Here is a 22,488-nt window from a genome sequence, read left to right on the forward strand (position 1 = left end):
CATATTTGCCTGTTTTAAAGTTCATCAGATAACGTCTGATGTGTTTGGTGGGCAGCTCGTCAGACACACAAACACTGAAGACTGAGTGTCAACTTCCTGTCTCAGCTGCCTGTCGTTCGTCTACTGAAGCTCTCGCACAAGGAAACCAGAGCAGCGGCAGAAGTGTCTGAAACAGGGCTGCGAAATGTGCTAGCTCCAACTCACCAAAGTAAAGAAAATGGCAGCCAACTCAAACCACCGCCCAAAAAGCCTTGACATCAGTCATGTCTCTGGTAAGTTTCTCTTTGGGAGCGCAACTATATTAAGCTTTACTCTTAATGTTAGTCTTAGGCAGGTTAATGCTAGTTTCAGTTGTTGCCTTGCACTTGAAGAAGCTTTTGGGGGCCTTTCCTTCAAACACTAAAAGCCTTTAAAAACTTTCTGATGATGATATGTACATAACAATAAACAATTAATGAAATAATTGCAGTATCGCTATAAAACACTTTGGGTAAGCTGTGGTGAACCGGTAAACGTCTAAAGGAGCACTGTTTGATCTGAGTTAACCCCTTTCTTTCAATTAGGTGCTTTCTCTCTGCTGTCCATGGGGCCCAAGTCCTCCACACAGAGGCCCATACGTGTCCACTTTCAGATCGGGCTCCTCAAAGAGGATGTACGGATCCCTGAGGGACACCTCAGCTTCCAAGAGGCGAAGCATCTCGCAGCCGAAATCATTGAGAGAAAGGTACTGCATAACCAACAAACTTGTCACTTTCTGAGGCATAGTTCTTATTGGGAATGTGATGTCGAAACATTGTTTACAATAAATCTTCCCTGCTATATTTGAGTGAATGGGGCAGTCAAGCTCTAAAAGCACTATAAAAGGAGTTTGTGCATTATAATCAGCGCTGGGTAGATTACTTGCAAATGTAATCCAATACTGATTACAGATTACATGATGAAAATTGTAGTTAGTATCGAAATCTAGGTTAGGTTACTCATGTTTTCTGACTACTTTGTTAGATTACTTTTTTTTGGTTTTTGTTTGTTTGTTGGGGTGATACTCCCCAAAATGAAAATTTTGTCATTAATCACTTACCCTCATGTCGTTCCAAACCCGTAAAAACCCCGTTCGTCTTCGGAACACAATTTAAGATATTTTGGATGAAAACCGTGAGGCCTGTGACTGTCCCATAGACTGCCAAGTAAATAACAGTGTCAAGATCCAGGAAAGGTATGAAAGACGTCATCAGAATACTCCATCTGCCATCAGACGTGCAATCTAGGTTATATGAAACGATGGGAACACTTTTTGTAAGCGAAAACTCAAAAATAATGACTTTATTCAATAATTCCTTTGTCAACAGTCTCCTCTTATCACCGTATGCTGTGTATGCTCTTTTGTATCATCCACACCACAAGGATGCGCTGTTTTCTTTCAAATCAAAGCTAAATACATGTAGAAACAGCGCATCCTTGTGGCGCGGATGATACAGAAGCCCATACACAGCATACAGTGATATGGAGAGACACAGAGGAGACTGTTGACAAAGGAATTGTTGAATAAAGTCATTATTTTTGTTTTCTACACTAACAAAAAAGTGTTCCTGTCACTTCATATAACTCAGATTGCACGTCTGATGGCAGATGGAGTATTCTGACGATGACATTCATACCTTTTCTGGACCTTCACACCAGGGGCGGAGCCAGACGATGTAAACTTTTGGGGCTTAGCCCAAAACTAGGGGGGTCCAGGGGCATACTCCTCCGGGGAGATTTTTTTCCCATTTCCAGCAATACAGTCATGTAACTCAAGTGTTACAACAGCGGATTCACAAACCTGTAACACTTGTCTGTGGTTCGTCTGACGCTGCTTCTGAATCTCTCTCCGGCCGGTGAGGTTTACTGTTAGTGTTCCTTTTAAAAAACTTTAAAGCTACCAGCCCCTGATGACAACGACGAAGAAGAAGATTTATATTCTTCTTCGTTAGTTTTTATTGGCAGTTGGCCAATGTTTACATACAAGTACACTTATGAGACATTTGTTGTTCCTGTTAGGATTTGCAATTTATGAACATGAAAAGATAAAACAAAAACACGAGGATTTGATGCACGATGCATTACCATCTGCCACCACGCACGGTAATAGAGCTTTTGTTTCATTTTTTTTCCGCTCCAGTCTGAAAGACTGAGAGGAAATGAAACAAAGTTGAAGTTATTTAAAAAAAAAAAACTAAAAGATTCAGGGCTTTTAACAAAACATTTGGGGGTTAAGCCCAATTAGCCACCCCCCGCTCCGCCCATGCTTCACACTGTTATTTACTTGGTAGTATATGGGACAGTCACAGACCTCCCAGTTTTCATCCAAAATATCTTAAATTGTGTTCTGAAGACGAACGAAGCTTTTACGGGTTTGGAATGACATGGGGGTCGGTGATTAATGACAAAATTTTAATTTTGAGGTGGAGTATTCTTTTAACAATTGAATCATAAAACTGTAAAATAAAAATAATTTTAAAATTTGAACACTGAAAATATAAATACTTTATTTGTGTTCCTGCTTTTTTAATATTAGTGTAAGATTTAAATAATTTTAAATTTTGTGTTGTGTTAGAGATGTTTCGTTTTATATAACAAATGGGTTTTGCTGACAAAAACGTTTGGGAGTCCCTGCATGACCTGAACAACATTAAAACGGCAATGACATTACATGCCAAAAGTCTTGCAGGTTTGAATAGTATGTATTCTATGAAAAAGTAACTGTAATCTGATTATTTTAAAATGTAATATTCTCTAATTACAAGTACCTGATTTTGTATCTGTAATGTAATCAGTTACTACCCAGCACTGATCATAACACAAGAACGTTGAAAAGAACAACCATGTTTAAATATGGTGCATCAAGACACGTCACACAGACGCACCAAATCTGGTGCAACGCGTTCTGATACTCCTTGGTTGAATGTTACTGAGATTTAAGAGCTAAGTTTTACATCATTTACCATTAATGATGACAGAATTGACATATTTGGTAAACTATTCCTGTACGTGTTCACACGTTCATGCAGTGTCAGTTAAACACCCACTCAGATAACAGCATTACTGACAATGACTAAAGTGAAGGATGCTTTCCACACTCAAAAGGTAAAGCGCGCAAAGACCATCCATACAAACCACTGTGACACACAGTGACTGGACTGTTGTCTCTCTCTCTCTCCAACAACAACAAAAGCACCTTTTCATTGCATTCAGCCTTTCGGTTTTAAAGAAGAACGTTAGCAGGACCCACAGATTCATCAAATGTACTGCATCTTCCGCCTTATAGTGCGTAAAAAACATTGTTCATTTCTTCATTAACAGAATTAGCAGAAACAGGTGCCTAAAAATGAAAATGAAGTCTGAGTTTACCGTCAACAGATTGTGAAGTCCATGAATACTGACTGTTACACGTTCATTGTTGTCAGGGTTTTTAGGTTGTTGCTATGCACAGTAGTATGCTCATCTTAGGGTTTTGTCCTTAGTGCGCCGTTTTTTTCTGAACCTTTTTTAAAAACAATTTGAAGAATTCTCACCTCTGTGTGTGTGTGTGTGTATGTGTGTGTGTGTGTGTGTGTGTGTGTGTGTGTGTGTGTGTGTGTGAAAGCAGGGGAAGTTAAAGAGAGTGTGTGTAAAGATGTTACTGAATTAGGTGCTGCTCACACACACACACACACACACACACACACACACACACACTCATCAGTATCGCCGCCCTCCTGCAGCATCTCTCCCCCTCCGGCCGCCTCTGTGTTTGTCCTCTGTGGTTCACAGCCTGTGCATGTAACTTTCCAACCACAGACTCTTCCCCTAACACACACACACACACACAAACACACCTTTTTCTCTGCTTGACCTTCTTACAGTGCCATTTCCATTGCAGTGGGACAGGATCGTCTCACACAAACACACACTGATCATTCATTTAATGTACACACTCCCATGTACACACACATGAATGCTCACCGAACTCACCTAACGTCATTCATGTACATTAGAGACTTACCCCATACGTTAACCGTTCCAGCTAGTTTCTATAAGTCATATGCAATGATAAATGTTACTAGTACAAGCCATATTTTACATGACCTCATTACACTGCATGTTTAATTTCATTTATCTCATAATTGTGGTTGTATGAAAATGGCTATTTGAAATATGTTTTAAAAATGTTACACTTCCTTCTATTTTAGTTTTTTTTTTTTAAAGCATCTGAGATCCAATCACATTATAAAGGGGAAATAAATAAAACGTGGTTTATTTATCACTAGCAGTTCATTGCAAATTTAAAGTCAAAGCAAGTGCATTGTGGGATGCAGTTATGTGGGGTGTGCTCTGGTTGTAAAATTGCACATTTTCGAAAAAAGAAAAAAAACAGGTCTGAAATAGATTGAGTCAATTTGATGAATTCAGACAGTACACTCACGCACTAAATCTTTTAAATTTCTGCATTGCAAAATAAGGTGGAATGCATAGTTTTTAGTCACATGACTGGCTCATCCGTACAAACTTGTCAATTTTCCATTTGTTTCCAATCCACAAATATTTAGATCATCTCTCCAAAGGATAAAATAAAGATATGTGAACAAAATGCAAGTTTTGGCTTTTTGCATTACATATAAAAAGTGAAAAAAAAGTGAGTGACGTGACATACAGCCAAGTATGGTAACCCATACTCGGAATTCGTGCTCTGCTTTTAACCCATCCAAAGTGCACACACACAGCAGTGAACACACACACACACAGCAGTGACCAGCAGCCTTGCTCAAGGGCACCTCAGTCGTGGTATTGAGGGTGGAGAGAGCGCTGTACATTCACTCCCCCCACCTACAATTCCTGCCGGCCCGAGACTCGAACTCCCAACCCTTGGATTGCAAGTCCGACTTTCTAACCATTAGGCCACGACTTCCCCCTATATACAGTGTGAATAGACTAAACGGTTAAGTATTTTCTTTATAATGGTTTGCAATGGGAAAATATTTGCGCATTGCATTCATATTCTTGGTTCATCTGTTTTCCTTTTTTTTGTCTTTGTATTTCTATGTCTTTGTTTAGTGACTGACCTCCTAAAATTAACCGGCGGTCAGCGGAGGAAAGCCTTGTTTCAGCCTCCAGGTGGGCGCTCGTGTAAAGGTGTGGCGTCATGTGAAAACTAATACTATATGTTTTATTATTGTTATTATTATCAGTCTTAAGTCTCTGGGGTATATTTGTAACAATAGTCAAAAATACATTGTATGGGTCAAAATTACAGATTTTTCTTTTATGCCAAAAATCAATAGGATATTAAGTAAAGATCATGTTCCATGAAGATATTTTGTACATTTCCTACTGTAAAAATTTTAAAATTTCATTTTTGATTTGTAATATGCATTGCTAAGAACTTCATTTGGACAACTTTAAAGGCGATTTTTTTTGTACCCTCAGATTCCAGATTTTCAAATAGTTGTATCTCGGCCAAATATTGTCCGATCCTAACAAACCATACATCAATGGAAACCTTATCTAGCCAGCTTTCAGATGATTTATGAATCTCAATTTTGATAAATTGACCCTTGTGACTGGGTTTGTGGTCCAGGGTCACATATAATATTATACATACTGTACACTGTAGCCTATAATGACCTGAGAATCATTTTTAACTGGCGATATGTGACCAATGTCTTGTGTTTTCAATCAGCTGTTAAGAATCGGGCCAGTTGAGATTCACGAATCGCGAATCACTTTTGATCCGATCAGATTAATCGTTCAAACAGCTTTGAAAAAAGGTGTTAGCGATTCATTTAGATTCACTCGGACAGTTCTCTGACACGCCGAATCGTTTCCAGCGGTTTCTCACATCGTAATAACTGGATACCTTATAAAACAGAAAACAAAGTGATCGCCGGATGAGGTGATATCTACCTACGATCCATCGGAGGAAACGAAACTCGAAAATGTCAGCGATGAAGCATCTTGCGCATGCACAGTTTGTGAACGAGCCTTCTGCAGGTGAATGTGAAGCGTATCCCATACTTTATCTGGAGAGGTTTCATCCTGAGTGTTTCCAAAAGCTCCAGTGATCTGAAAACGAGGTAAACACCTCACACCTGCGCAGCACCACAACAAAGCGACACCCTGACCAGCCCACGAGCGACCGGTGGAGCGGAAATGCAGCTCGATCACGTGTTTGTGTTCAAGTTTTCAGACCTTTCAAGTGGGTTTAACACCCCGAACCTTTATCGTTAATGTATCATATAGAAACAAATTTATTTTTTCCTCTAAGATCTGCTTTTAGTTTCACATTTTTGTCTGTCTGACATGCGTATGCGAGCGTGTTTGCTGAGGTTCTCAGTGTTTAGTCTCAGACAGGAAGTTGAATGTGTTTGAAGCCGATGTGGAAGAGGAAGGCCTAGAGAAAGAAATTACTGGGGCAGAACCAAGTGAATATGGTACTGAGCTGATGAAGTAATTACTGTGACTGTGAAATGTTGTGGTATTTAAAGTAAGTAGATGTTAAAACTAAAAACAGGGTTATTTTAAAAATACTGTAATCCCACGTGCAGTTTTAGTGCAATCATTGAAGGATTGCCCCTGTAGAGAATGGGAATGTGTCGTCACAGCGGCAATGCATTCTGGGATTTTAGGCTACAGCGGAGACTGGATAATATAGTGAATGTAGACGTTTGATATTATTTAATGTTTATATTATTGTACTCAAGATCGCGTTGGAGTGGTTAGGCTCACTATTCATCATTTGACATAACCCCTTGTACGGCTGGTTTGAGAAACGTGTACTACAACGAGAATAATAGGCATGCCTTCTTTCTTTGCGTGAACATCTGGGCGGCGTTATGCAAATCTTCCCACATACGGATGTAGAGATGTGGGGGCCTGTTAGAATGAGCCATTTCAGGGGGGCGTGGACGAGTCTTAACTTTGATAAAGAATATCTCTTTGGATTTGAGACTTTAGTCTTTGCAACTTTACAGATCTTCTTTATTCACCAAGAGCTTGTAACACTCTAAAGAGAAAAAACAATTTGAAATCGCATCATATGACCCCTTTAAGCCACAGAAATACCATTTATTTATGAATCCTGCATGTTCTGCGTGTCTCAGTGTTAATGAATGGCGTGGTTTCATCTACTGGAATAACCAGAAAACCTATTTACCAGAAATTTATTTAGCAGAAAAGTTTAAATACACAACCTAGTATTTCTAGAAAGAAGAAATAAGAAACAAAATAATAATAAATACATTTTTTCCCCCAAAAAAATCTATTAATTAGAGATTCGTTTGATTATTAATATGTGATAAAACCAATTAAAATGGAATCCAGAAAAATTAAAGGAAAACAGAATTTGGTAAAAAAAAAAAATTTTTAAACTTTGTATAAATTGCTGTTTAATATTGTAAGTTGTATTATTTTAATTAATTAGACTGGTCTTTTGATTAATAACATTTAATTTAACCATTAAAATAGAGTCTAGAAAAATTAAAACACAAAAAAAAGGAACTTGGAAAAAATAAACCGGATTTCATAGGGCCCTGCAATTTATACTGTAGTCTCAATAATTTTGGCTAAAATATTGCTGGTCAGTTAATATGTACAGTTCACTGTCTGTGTGCAGAGTAAGAGACCTTGAGTATCAGGTGTGAGTTACTGAGGAGAGTCTCAGTTTGACTCACATCCGTTGGATGTTAAAAGCGAATGATTGACATTAAGAGCCATCAGTTATGCAGTGGTTCATCATGATCTGACGCACTTTTAGCCTCATCTGAAGATGCTGATCATGATTAGAGCTGCGGCTTCTGACTCAGACTGAATTTATATGCTTCTTAAAGTAGTGTTCATGCACAGCATGTGTCTGTGTGAGTGTGCTGTTGTGATTATATTAGATGATCTAAAGAAATGCACTGTAGAAGAGAACAGACATGCTGAAGGGTTTCTGTAGCCAATGGTCTGCTCACACTGTGTGCGTTTGAGTAGTTTTTCAGTGTTTGACTGTGTCTCGGTGTGAGATGGTGCAGGAGCTTGCTGTGTTCTTTAATTTCTGAATTTTTTTTTTTTTTTAACTAAAACCAACTTGATTTAAAGGTTCTTAAATGCAGAGTGAAACTACAGAAAGGAGAAGTCATTTATGTTATATAGTCCTTTTATAGCTTTTTTAACAAATTCATCAAATTGAATACAAATTAACCATAAAAAAACTTAGACATTTCTACAGATGATCACATGATAAATGGCTGCTTCAAGTTCTACTTATAAAACACAACTAACTGAACTGACTTGAATGTTACTATGGTAACTATATTTTAAAGGAAGCTTCATGACTAGGTATCAGAATTATAATCACTCCAAACATTAAACTTAAATAGATGATCCAGAAAAAGTATTTTATTGTATCAACTATTTACTATATTTAATATTTATTATTGATAATATAAATTATATTATTTTTAAATATTTATTTATTTCATTGCTTAATTTGTTTATTATTACTTTTGTTGCATTATGATTTTTAACAGTATTTTTATTGTTATTTTTTATTTTTATTTATTTTGTTTAATATTTATTATATATTATACTGTTTATAAATATATTACAATATTTATATTTATTATTTAATGTTTATAGTATATATTTTGCTTACTTTCTATGACAACATTTGGTATTACTTTTCTTGCATTATGATATTTAACAAAAAAAAATTACATTTTGTTGTGCTTTTCTGTCATTTTTATAATTATTACTCTGTGTGTGTGTGTGTTTCTGTGTGTGTGTGTGTAAGGCTCCGGAGTGCAGTGTCAGTGGTCTCGGCGAGAAGCTGCTGTTATTCAGACATGAGCCAAACACAGAGCAGATCTTACAGAGACTCACTGAAAAACATGAAATACACAACGGCGATCTGGTGGAGGTGGTGCTCACTGGTCAGTCAACACACACTGACACACACGCACACTGACACACAAGCACACTGACACACACACACTGACAAACACACACAAACACACATGCACTCACACAAACACACTGAAACGCACTCACACAAACACACTGACACACGCACAGATGCACACACACTGACACACACACACGCATGCACAGACACACATACAGACACGCACGCACACACACACAGACACACACACACGCATGCACAGACACACATACAGACCACACTGACAACACGCACACAGACACACACGCACAGACATCAACACACGCACACAGACACACGCACAGACATGCACACACACACACAGACACGCATGCACAGACATGCACAAACACACACAGACATGCACGCACACACACACACAAACACTGACACACGCACAGACGCACACACACTGACACACGCACGCACAGACACACATACAGACACGCGCACACACACACACGCACATACACACACAGACACGCACATACACACAGACACTCAAACACACTGACACACGCACACAGACACACGCACAGACATGCACACACACACACAGACACACGCACGCACACACACATGCACAGACACACACAGACATGCACGCACACACAGACACGCACACGCATGCACAGACAGACACGCAGACATGCGCACGCACCCACACACACGCACAGACACACACAGGCATGCACGCACACACATGCACAGACACACACGCACACACAGACACACGCACAGACACACAGACATGCACACACGCACAGACAGACATGCACGCACACAAGCACACGCATGCACAGACTCACGCACTCACACACACACAGACACTCACACTCACACACACGCACAGACACACACAGACATGCACACACAGACACACGCACACACACACACACAGACATGCACGCACACACAGACACGCACACACATGCACAGACAGACACGCGCCCGCACGCACACACACACACACACAGACACGCACGCACGCACGTACATACACACACGACACACACACACAGACACTCAAACGCACACACACACACACACGACACGCACACACACACACACACTCCCAAGACACACACACAGACACGCACGCACGCACGTACATACACACACAGACACGCACACACACTCAAACGCACACACACTGACACACGCACACAGACACGCACACACGCACAGACACACACAGACACGCACACGCATGCACAGACAGACACACAGACATGCGCACGCACGCACACACACACACACACAGACACGCACGCACAGACACACACAGGCATGCACATACAGACACACAGACATGCACGCACACACGCAAAGACAGACATGCACGCACATAAGCACACGCATGCACACGCATACAGACACGCGCACACACATGCACGCACAGACACACACACACACACACGCATGCACAGACTCACGCACTCACACACACACAGAGACGCACACACACAGACACTCACACACACCATCCACTACTCTCACTGCAGGTGATGCTGACAGCTGTCAATCACATTGATCACTCTAGGAACAGCTTCAGTGACGGAGACAAAGTACCGCCCTCATTCTCTGGTCGTCCATTCGTATCGCACTCCTACGTTTTGTCACTACTGCGGTGAGATGTTATGGGGACTCGTCCGACAGGGTCTAAAATGTGAAGGTACGGCTGCGCAAAATACTTAAGTCATATACAAAATATTTACAATGTGTTGTTGGTAAATTGCCTTTATTTGATTAGCACTTGTTATTTATATTTATAAATTCATGTTTTTCATTCATAATATAAATTATATTTTTTATAAATGTATTAGGCATCTTTATTTATGTTGCTTAGTTGATGCTTGATTTTACTTTTGTTACATTATGCTGTTTAGAACATATTTTTTGTGTTATGAAGAGATTTGTTTATTATATAATATTTATCTTTATATTTTGTATTAATTGTTAATAAGTATAAAGTATATTATTTAGAATATTTATCAAAATGTTATTAAAATGTTTTGCTTGGTTTTAGTCATCATATATTTATTATTTTATATTTATTATACAAATTATATTGTTTATAAATATGTATTTAAAGTTTTTTGCTTAGTTTCTATCACATTAGTTTCTGCAATATGTTGTTAATGTTCAGTTTTATTTATTGCTTAATTACTTATTTGTTTATTACGTAATATATTTATTTTTCAAGTCTTATACTAAATATTTGCATTTTATTTTATTGCGTAATTGCTTATTTATTTAATGTTTATATTTATTATAATGTTTATGTATTATTTGTAATTATATTATTTATAAATATTGAAAACGTATTTTATTATTGCTAAGTTTCTATGATATGTTGTTTGTGTTTAATTATGTTATCTTAAAAGTTTTTACGAATCTAAAAAAGGGAAGTTTTTGAGAGTTTTTCTTTGTCTTTCTCTCTGCAGGCTGTGGCCTGGATTTCCACAAGCGCTGTGTGCTTAAGTTGCCCAACGACTGCTCTCGCGTGTTTCGCCGCTGCGGCCCGAGTCTGTCGCTGTTTCCTCCCGGTCGGCCCAGGACCCCGACGCTCTCCAGTCACACCGGCGGGAGTCTGGAGGAGGTGACCCTCCTAACCAAAGACTATAGAATACCTAAGATGTGTCGCTCGTATAGGTTTGAATGGGGAAACAGTGCAACACTCAGTATGGGAGCTCTATCGAACGAAGCCCCGCCTTCTGAGCAAAAAGAGCCAATCCCTAATCAGTAAAATCACCATGTCACATTGGCTCCAGTTCGCCTATTTATACTATGCCCTAAAAGTATGTACTCTTTTTGTGAAGAAAAGTACATACTTTTGAGTATGTAGCAGAATAGTAGCCAAGCTTTGGGACATACTACTTCGTCACAGCTGCTTCTTTAATGGACTCTCTGCTGCTTAGTTACGTGCAGTCACTGTTTAAACTACACTGTCAATCATGTTGTCACAGTTAACATTATCCACATTTCGTTTAATTTAATTTCCTTCCATATTGGAGAGAAATAAAGGGGCATGTTGCCAGTTGCGGGACTATCATGCCTAGAACTCTCTTCATATGTTTGCATAATAATGCATTTAAAAGTTAATAGCTAAACGTATCATTATAAAAGTTCGCAATGTTGCTGCAGATGAAATATAGCATGCATAAAATTAAATAAATATTTTTTTTAATCAAGTGAGACACACTATTTATCACGTAAACCCCTTTCTCCGCCTCTCCGTCGGTCTCGCATATCTGCCATGTTTGTAGTTTTTAAACACTTTATATGCGTGTTTGTAGTTCTAATCGAATCCTCGTCCACCGCACAATGTGTTGTGGGCAGTATTAGCCGTTTAGAGTGTGCATCGATCTGCACTTCGAAGTAGTAGTAGGCCATCCGGGAAACATACTATAATTTGGGAAATACTAATTCTATTTTCGAATAGTATTTAGGACGGATAGTATGTGAATTGGGAGTCAGCATCAGTCTGAGATGTGCGGTCAGGACTATACATGTGCACTGGCTGATCTAGCCTGAGAAATAAGCTTTTTATAGCACTATTTGAGCAAAATAGACAACATTTATGATACAGTTGTTTTCAGATTTCATTGGTGATTTCATGCATGAAATTTAATCGTAAGCTAAGTGATCCGTTTCCCCATTCAAAGAGACAGGAGCTGCGCTTGCATACTCGAGAGGCGTTTCACAGATGGACTGTGTCCCAGCCAACGTGTTTGAAATGATTTCTGAAACGGTTTGTTTTGTCCCTCAGATCAGCATGTCGAAGCTGTCGCGCTCGCGCCCTCCGTCCTGGGCCGACGTGTCGGTGTCTGTGGGGCTGTCGGAGGGGAAGGAGGCCCGACCGCGAGTCCCTCACACCTTCCACATTCACACTTACACCAAACCCACCGTCTGCATGCACTGCTTCCGGCTGCTCAAGGGTCTCTTCAGACAGGGCATGCAGTGCTCCGGTGAGAGAGCTGCGTGTGAACAACAGTCACAAACTATCTCTCTTTCAAAACATTTTCAGTGTCCAAGTTGATACTGAGAACTTTTTTAAAGGGATAGTTCACCCAGAAATGAAAGCTCTGTCATTAATTACTCACCCTCGTGTCGTTCCAAACACGTAAGACCTTACAAATTAAGATATTTTTGATGAAATCCAAGAGCTCTCTGACGCTCTCATAGACAGCTGGGGTGTATTCCAGAAAGCAGGGTTAACTTATCATCAGCTAAACCCTGAACTCTCGGTTGATTAACCCAAACCTTGCTAACTCGAGGTATGCATGGTCCAAAAGCACCTCCAGGAGTAAGTTCAGTTCAGAGTATGTTCCTGGTTAAGACTCAAGACATTCTCAATACGGAAACGGACGCTAAGAAAAAGCACGCCATGTTGCTTCTTTCTTCTTCTTCTGTTCAATCCTCATTTACATGCTTAGCGCATATCGCCACCTAATTGATGGTTGTGCAATCATTCGTCATATTTTTTTATCGTTTATTCTTTTAATCACTGAGAATAAGAACTGTATTGTTTGTTTGATGCTCATTATATAATAAGAAATATCACATATGCATTTTTATTATAGAAATATTTTATAGAAAATGCAGATCCATGACAATAAAATATAAGTACATTAGAATAAAATAAACATTACCTTGTTATAATAATGTTTCATAATTAATATATATTGATAACTGTTATATATGACAATAGAATAAATATGATAACATATTAGAATAAATATAATGTATATAGTAAATGTAATAGCGCTTATAATTAGCACATCATACAACTATATATATATATATATATAATATATATATATATATATATATATATATAATATATATATATATATATATATATATATATATATATATAATATACGACCTCACACTGTGTCAATCACGTTTACACACTGCCTCCAAAACTTTCATCCATCAAAAAAGAAATTCGGACCAGGTTTGATTTTCTGTGTATTTGCAACATTTTGATAGGAAAGGATGATGAATACGAAAAAACGCATACAAAAAAAGACCTTAACCCTGAAACATAACCTACTCCGGAGCAGGCTGTGCTCTGAGAATAAGTTGCTATGGTTACTTACATACACTGAATGTTACCTCTGTTTTTGGGAAGCTGAGTTTATGTATATTTCTGGAATACACCCCCCACATGTTCCCAGGTCCAGAAACATAGCAAGGAAGTCATTATACAGTATTTGTCTTAATTGCACACAAAGGGTATTCTCGTAGCTTTGTTAAAGTACGCTTGAACCACTGATGTCACATGGACTGTTTTACCGATGTCCTTACTATGTTTCTGGATCTGGGAACATTTCAGTTGTGTTGCTGTCTGTAGAGGGTCAGAGAGCTCTCAGATTTCATCAAACATATCTTAATTTGTGTTCCGAAGGTGTTATGGGTTTGGAACGACCCGAGGGTGAGTAATTAATGACAGAGTTTTCATGAACTATTCCTTTAAAGGTGCAGTACGCGACTTCTGAGAAACACTGTTGATATTTGAAATTACCAAAACAAACACGCCCCTATCTTGAGAGCTCCGCCCCCAAACTCATGAACATGCAACAAGCCCCTCCCCCATCAAGAGTGGACACCCCCCTTTCTGGTATTTGGCTGGAAGTGTGTTTTTTTGGTGTTTTTTCAGCGTTTTTTATAAGAAGCTTATTATTTGTTTTTTGTGTTTTGTGATGTGTGAGAGAGATATATTTTTTTTTTCTCTGTGTTTCTCTTCAGACTGTAAGTACAACTGTCATCGCAGGTGTATGACTCTTGTTCCTCCCGAGTGTAATGGTGAGAAAGCAAACGGAGAAGGTCAGTTTGATTGTGTATGCATGGGAGAAAAATCTTTCTAGCTCACATTTCACCCCAAATCAAAAGAGGAAAATCAAACTTTCCATAAAGATACTTCAGCCTACTTTTAAGACTTTTTGCATAGTGATTAAATTATTTGACATTTAAATAAAATGTTTTTGTTTTAGTTTATGTCCACCACTATAGAGACATATTTTAATGTAAATTGGCATAAATTAAAGGCAGTTAAACATTTTTTTTTTGCTTAATTGCTTATTTATTTCTTTATGTAATATTTATATTTATTATATTCATATTTAGATATTTTATTTCTTTAAAATGTATTTTCATTACTATTTTTATATACACAGAGTATTTACATTTTATTTTTTTTTGCCTATTTGCTTGTTAATTTGTTTGTTTATCATTTAATATTTATATTATATAAAATATTTATGTTTATATTATATATACAAAATTTTCACCATACTGATAAAATACTGGAATAATGTTTTTGTTTTGTTGATTTTTGATTACTTCCACAATGATTAAAAAGTTAATGATGTATTTAAGATCATTTTCAATTTAATTCTTTTATTCATCAAGGATGGATTAAATTGACCAAAAGTTATACATAAAACATTACGAATGTTTTACTATCAAAGAATCCTGACAAATATATTTGTATCATGGTTTTCCACAAAAATATTAATAAGCAAAATAATCAGAAATGTTTCTTGAGCAGCAAACCAGCATATTAGAATGATTTCTGAAGATCATGTGACACTGAAGACTGGAGTAATGATGCTGAAAATACAGCTTTGATCACAGGAATAAATTATATTTTATAATATATTCAAATAGAAAACAGCTTTTTTTAACAGTAATAATATTTCACAATTAATCACAATTCTGATCAAATAAATCCAGCCTTGGTGAGCAGAATATAGAAGTTCAGAATAGTTTGAAATGCATATATATATATATATGTGTGTGTGTAAATGTATTAAAAAAGAGGTAAACGGTTTTAAACAGTTTTAGTATGTTAAATGTCCAGAGTCATGTTGTGTACTTCTACAGTTACTGTAAAACGTTGATATTTAGTCATTTAGCAGATGCTTTTATCCAAAGCGACTTACAAATGAGGAAGCAATCAAGATCAATAAAAGAGCAATGGAATGCAAGTGCTATATATAAAACATTGTATGATGTCATTTTACATTATATAATGTTATTATTTTGAAGACACGGTTGTGTGTTGTGCTGTATTTTCAGAGCCTGAGGAGAACACGAAAGTGGTCACATTAAATGATCTTTATGAAGAGCTGCGATATAAAGACCCGCCGACCATAGATATAACGCCGCTGCAGCCGTCCGTCGCGTAAGGATCCACATCACACCTGATCCTGATCATTGCAGCGCTGCAGACTGTGCTCAGGTGTTCACCTCTCTGTGTGTGTGTGTGTGTGTGTGTCAGGCCGTGTTTCAGCAATAATATTCCTCTGATGCGAGTGGTGCAATCAGTCAAACACCGCAAGAGAAGAAACAGTGGAGTGCTGAAGAAAGGCTGGTTGATCCATCATACCAACACTGACACACATGTGAGTGACTCTTATTCATATGTAGGATTAATATTATGTATTTTTATTTACATATTATATCTATTTTATCATTTTTATTTATATAGACTACAGGTAAAATGTTTGGGGTTTGGTAAAAAAAAAATATTTTTAATGTTTTAGTGTCAATAAGATACTATAATAGTTTTTATTAATAGTTTTGATTTGTTTTTATTTTGACTGTTTTTTTATTTAAATTTTTAAGTTTTACATTTTTATTTATTATTATTATTATTTTAATATGTCTATATATTGTCTATATATTTGTTTTTATTTTTATTTTGACTGTTTTTTTATTTAAATTTTTGGCCAAGTTTTTTGTCATCTTTATTATTATATTATTATTATTATCATATTATATTATTATTATTTATATTATTTTAATGTTTGTATATTAGTGCTGTAAAACGATTAATTGCATCCAAAATCAAAGTTTTTGTTTACATAATATATCTGTGTGTTCTGTGTATATTTATTATGTATAATATATATATATATATATATAATATATAATAAAAGCACACACATATAGTATATATTCTGAAAAGTATTTACATGTATATATTTATATTCATATAACTTATACATAAAATATATTTAATATATAACATTACATGTTTTCTTAAATATATACATGCATGTGTTTGTATTTTTATATACATATATATATATATATATATATATTATATATATATTATATATATATATAATAAATATACACAGTACACATATAATGTGAAAAAAACTTTTATTTTGGATGCGATTAATCATTTGACAACACTACTAGATTTGTTTTAGTACTAATTTTTTTTTTTTTTCATTAATTCTAATAACCCTACTCACAGAGGCTTTATTCATTTGGTCTAAAGCACAGTCAAATCTTCTGATATATTATTATAATTTAAATTAACTGTTTACTGTTTGAATATACTGTAAAATGTAATTTATTTCTGTGATGTGCAGCTGAATTTTCAGCATCCTTACTCCAGTCTTCAGTGTCACATGATCTTCAGATCTTTCTTGTTTATTTTTTTTTTTTATTTTTTCAGGATTCTTTGAATTGAAAGTTCAGAAGTAAATCATCTGTTTAAAATAGAAATATTTTGTAAAATAAAAAAACATTTTTATATTTTGTATTATTTATATACATTTATATTATGATTTTTGTCTTTGCAGAGGAAACGTCACTACTGGGTATTAGATGGGAAAAGTATCACCCTGTACCCGAATGAAACCAGCAATAAGTACTTTAAGGTTTGCAAGTCTTTAGAATGCATTGTGTCACCTTTACCACTCCACAATGCAAAATACAGCAACATTTGACACATGATTCGTCTTTGGGCTTTCATGAAGATATTAATATAGTTGCGTGTGCTTCATTTCAGGAGATTTCTCTCTCAGAGGTGCTGCAGGTTCGAGGTCCGGCTCAGCTCACTGTTCCAGTGTTGCCAGGCAACAGCGCACACTCGTTCGAGCTGGTGACCGTGTCTCTGGTGTACTGTGTGTTTGCGGATCAGGACGGCGCGTCGTGGGAGTCGGCTCTCGATCAGGCCCTCAGACCGGTGCAGGGCACTGTATGCCCCACAACAAACAACACCGGTTAGTAAAATATAAAATATCCTCGAGTTCAACCAAAACTGAAAATGTACTCCAAGATGTACATGAGTTTGTTTATTAATGGGAACAGATAAGAAATGTAGCATTATGTCACTTGCTCACTAATAGATGCTCTGCAGTGAATGGGTGCCGTCAGAATGAGAATCCAAACAGCTGATAAAAGCATCACAATAATCCACAGCACTCCAGTCCATCAGTTAATGTCTTGTGAAGCCAAAAACTACATGTTTGTATGAAACAAATCCATCTTTAAGATGTTTTTAATTCGAACTGCTGCTAAAATATGAGTCCGTAATCCATAATAACACTACCTCCAGTGAAAAACTCATCTCGTCTGAATCAGGAGAGAAATCTGCACAAATCGAACACCGTTTTCAAGCCCAAACAATCAACAACAGGACACACGAGATGGACTTTTTCACTGAAAGAAGCATTATTATGGATTATGGACTCATTATTTTAACAGAAGCGATTATTCAAAGTTAAAACGTTGTAATGATTGATTTGTTTCTTATACAAACATGCAGCTTTTGTCTTCACAAGGCGTTAAATGATGGATTGGAGTTAATTGTGGATTATTGTGATGTTTTTATCAGCTGTTTGGACTCTCATTCTGACGGCACCCATTCACTGCAGAGCAAGTGACGTAATGCTACATTTCTCCAAAAGAAACAAACTTCCACATCTTCATGTTGTCTGTAATGTCAAATGAAATGACGCCCCCTCTCTCGCCAGGTGATGGAAAGAACGGTGACGAGACCCAGGTGAGACTCGATTTTTGATCATAAAAATATTTCTGAAATAACCACAGTGTTTCAAAGAGGGAACGAAGCGTCGGTGTGTGTTCGTGTGTGTCGCAGGACATCAGTGAGCTCTATCAGATCTTCTCTGATGAGGTGTTGGGTTCGGGTCAGTTCGGGGTGGTTTACGGAGGCACTCACAGACACACGGGACGTCCGGTCGCCATCAAAGTCATCAATAAAACAAGATTTCCCACTAAACAGGAGGAACAGACCAAAAACGAGGTCTCGATATTGCAGGTATGAGTTCAAGATGCCATTGTCCCCACAATTCAGACACTTGTGTTGTTATTATGTGCTCCATATGTGTGTGTTTCAGAGTCTGTCTCATCCAGGAGTCATTCATTTAGAAGGGATGTTTAAGACAGTGGAATATACTTACGTTGTGATGGAGAAGCTCCACAGCGACATGCTAGAGATGATTTTATCCCAGGAGAATGGACGTCTGACTGAACGCACCACTCGCTTTCTAGTCACTCAGGTAAAGAAGCTCCTTCGCTCTTAAAACACAGAACGCTCCTCTAATGTTAGTCCCATTTTTGGGAGGAACCAATAAAGCTCTCTCAGTTTTAATAATCATAGCTAATGTTCCAAGAAAGTTGCCATAAGGATCATGTTATGCTAAAATTAAAAATAGAGTAAAAACTGTGAAATGTTATTACAATTCCAAAAACTGTTTTCTATGTGAATATATTTTAAAATGTAAGTTATTTCTGTGATCGAAGCTGAATTTTCAGCATCATTACTCCAGTCTTCAGTGTCACATGATCTTCAGAAATCATTCTGATGTGATGATAACATGATGAAACATTTCTGATTATTATCAATGTTGAAAACGTGAATTGCGTATTAATCTATTTCATAAAATCATACACTCTGTGGTTTCATGAAGAACTCTTAAAAATAAAGATTTCAAAGGGGGTTTTGTAGCAGTGCCACTGAAGAGCCATGTTTGGTTCCTCAAAGAGTCCTTCAGTGACCTGTTCTTTAACAAACCATTGTTTTTTTTAGTGTGAAGAACATTTCAATAATTTAAAGAATCTTTTTCCACTATGAAGAACCTTTTGTGGAATGGAAAGATTCCAAGGCTTTTCGTGGATTTTTTATTTTTTTTTTAAAGAGTGTAAAAACTTTCCATTTCACAAAAGGTTCTTTAGATTATTGAAATGTTCTTCACACTAAGAACTGTTTTTCTAGGAACTGATCACTGAAATATTCAGAACATAAACAGTTCTTCTATGGCTTTTGTGATCTTTATATTTAAGAGTGTAAATCAGTTTGAGTCTGTTGCTGATCTGTGGTTGGTGTTGAAGTTTTGGAGGCTCTGCGGTACCTGCACATGAGGGACGTTGCACACTGTGACCTGAAACCAGAAAATGTGCTGCTGGCTTCACCTGAACCATTTCCTCAGGTCCGACACTCTCATATATGGCTCTTTACTCAAGATTTTAAATGATTTCAACACTTAAAGGGATAGTTCACCCAAAAATGAAAATTCTCTCATTAATTACTCACCCTTGTGTCATTCCAAACCCATAAGACCTTCGTTCATCTTCAGAACACAAGTGAAGATCATTTTTGATGAAATCCGAGAGCTTTCTGATCCTCAATAGACAGAAACACAACTGAAATGTTCCCAGGACATCGATAAACTTGCTAGGTTTCTGGACCTGGGAACATTTCAGTTGTGTTTCTGTGTATGCAGGGTCAGAGAGCTCTCGGATTTCATCAAAAATATCTTAATCTGTGTTCTGAAGATGAACGAAGGTCATACGGGTTTGTAACGACACGAGGGTGAGTAATTAATGAGAGAGTTTTCATTTTTGGGTGAACTATCTCTTTAAAGTCAGGTCTTGAATTGCATGTGTCCAATGGAGATAGTTAAACTCTTGAGCACGATACTAGAATCATGATACATACACAAAACTGAATGCATGAAAAATGTCTGCATCGAATGCAATGTCTGTGTTTCAGGTCAAACTGTGTGACTTTGGTTTCGCTCGCATCATCGGACAGAAGTCGTTCCGGCACACTCTCGTCGGGACGCCGGCGTATCTGGCACCGGAGGTCATCTGTAGCAAGCGTTACAATCGCTCTCTGGACATGTGGGCCGTGGGCGTGATTCTATACGTCAGTTTGAGTGGGACGTTCCCTTTCAACGAGGACGAGGACATTAATCAGCAGATCACCAATGCTTCGTTCATGTATCCTCGCCAGCCGTGGTCCCTCATCTCACTGGAGGGTAAGAGACTCGGTGTGTGTGTGTGTGATGCTTCGTTCATGTATCCTCGCCAAAACACACACATAGCATACATAAATGCATATATAAAATAGTGGCCTTTGACATTTTTTAGACCTTTTAGACTTAGAAAAGTTCATTTTGAATTTTTCACACTTATTTTTACTGAGCATGATTAGAAAAGGCTAAATGGTTTAAAAAGAAAAAATACATTTTATAAATCAGCCACAATGAGGTAGTCTTCAATGATGAAAAAACATAGCTAAATTCAAAATTTTAATACTGTATTATTTCAAAATAATATGAAATATTTTTTTCTAATATTTCAGTTTTTTATATAGAAATAAATGGTACATTATTTAGAGGTGAATATTATATAATGCCATAAATTCCCCTTTAAAATATGAAATATTAAAGAGTATATAATATTGAGATAAAATATAGTATATAAATCACTCTTTTTTCTGTATAGAACTCCTTTATAAAAGGTATTTGTGACTTCTTCTCAGATTTTTTTTTCCTGAATTGCAAGATGCAGAAGAGAGTTTGAGAAGTATTAGAGAGAAAGTGATTCTAAAAGCTGTAAATGTTTTGTTTTTTAATTCCATTGCCAGAAATGGGCAAAGCTTCCATAGTTTTGTACCCTAAGTGAGGAATCGCAGATGGTTTCCTAACTTTCTTTCTGTTAACTCGTTTCTCTCTGTCTGTCAGCGGTGAATCTGATCAATAACCTGCTGCAGGTGGTGGTGAGACGCAGGTTCAGTGTCGGCAAAGCCATGGGTCATCCTTGGTTTCAGGTCTGTTCACGTACTCCAAAAATCAAGCCAACCCAAAACACATGTAAAATGCACTGACTGGATGTACAGTGTGATATATGATTATCCCGTCTGTTTGTCCCGGTGCAGAACATGCAGATGTGGTGTGACCTGCGTGAGTTTGAGCAGCGGATGGGATACCGCTATCTCACGCATGAGGCGGATGACGAGCGCTGGAGAGCCTACGCTCTGGAGAAAGACCTCAGTTTCCCTGAACATTTAGCAGCAGCAGAAGAGCAGAAACAGCAGCCATCAGACACTTAGATTTTACACAAATAGAACTGTGAATACTGTATTATATCAGCAACTTTGTGAATCTGCTGTGTTGTAAATCTAATTATTTTAGTGTGCTTTAATATTTGACATATTTTTCAATAAAATAAGCAAAAGGCTAATTTTGAGTTTGTTTTTCTCAGAAACTGTAAGTAATGTCAAATTAATAGAATTATATTATATTATGTTATATTCTTTTTATATATATTATTTATTATTGTGTTTTTTTATATTATATTTTATTGTGTTTTATTAAATTATGTTAAATTACATTACATTACATTATATTATATTATATTATATTATATTATATTATATTATATTTTCTGGCTAACCATGTTTTTCAGCTAAAGTTGTTGCTGTCAGTTATAGA

At 36.9% G+C, this 22,488-nt stretch overlaps 1 protein-coding gene across 1 annotated transcript in view; it reads left to right on the forward strand.

Moving 5' to 3' along the window:
* LOC109064471 (serine/threonine-protein kinase D3-like) overlaps nt 1–22,237 on the forward strand; it is a 22,298-nt gene extending 61 nt beyond the window's left edge. Inside the window, exons 1-18 of the mRNA XM_042726743.1 lie at nt 1–272; nt 564–724; nt 8,789–8,927; nt 10,482–10,613; nt 11,386–11,540; nt 12,711–12,909; nt 14,696–14,773; nt 16,028–16,133; nt 16,230–16,353; nt 17,548–17,625; nt 17,757–17,970; nt 18,724–18,752; nt 18,849–19,028; nt 19,108–19,269; nt 20,101–20,199; nt 20,763–21,030; nt 21,739–21,824; nt 21,933–22,237. The exon at nt 1–272 is cut by the window's left edge and continues 61 nt beyond it. Coding sequence (XP_042582677.1) covers nt 218–272; nt 564–724; nt 8,789–8,927; nt 10,482–10,613; nt 11,386–11,540; nt 12,711–12,909; nt 14,696–14,773; nt 16,028–16,133; nt 16,230–16,353; nt 17,548–17,625; nt 17,757–17,970; nt 18,724–18,752; nt 18,849–19,028; nt 19,108–19,269; nt 20,101–20,199; nt 20,763–21,030; nt 21,739–21,824; nt 21,933–22,106 — 2,439 coding nt within the window. The 5' untranslated portion in view covers nt 1–217 and the 3' untranslated portion in view covers nt 22,107–22,237. The remainder of the gene's footprint in view (nt 273–563; nt 725–8,788; nt 8,928–10,481; nt 10,614–11,385; nt 11,541–12,710; nt 12,910–14,695; nt 14,774–16,027; nt 16,134–16,229; nt 16,354–17,547; nt 17,626–17,756; nt 17,971–18,723; nt 18,753–18,848; nt 19,029–19,107; nt 19,270–20,100; nt 20,200–20,762; nt 21,031–21,738; nt 21,825–21,932) is intronic.
* Nucleotides 22,238–22,488: the final 251 nt, after the last annotated feature.

The sequence above is a fragment of the Cyprinus carpio genome, chromosome B7, assembly GCF_018340385.1.
Source record: "Cyprinus carpio isolate SPL01 chromosome B7, ASM1834038v1, whole genome shotgun sequence".
Taxonomy (NCBI): Eukaryota; Metazoa; Chordata; class Actinopteri; order Cypriniformes; family Cyprinidae; genus Cyprinus; species Cyprinus carpio.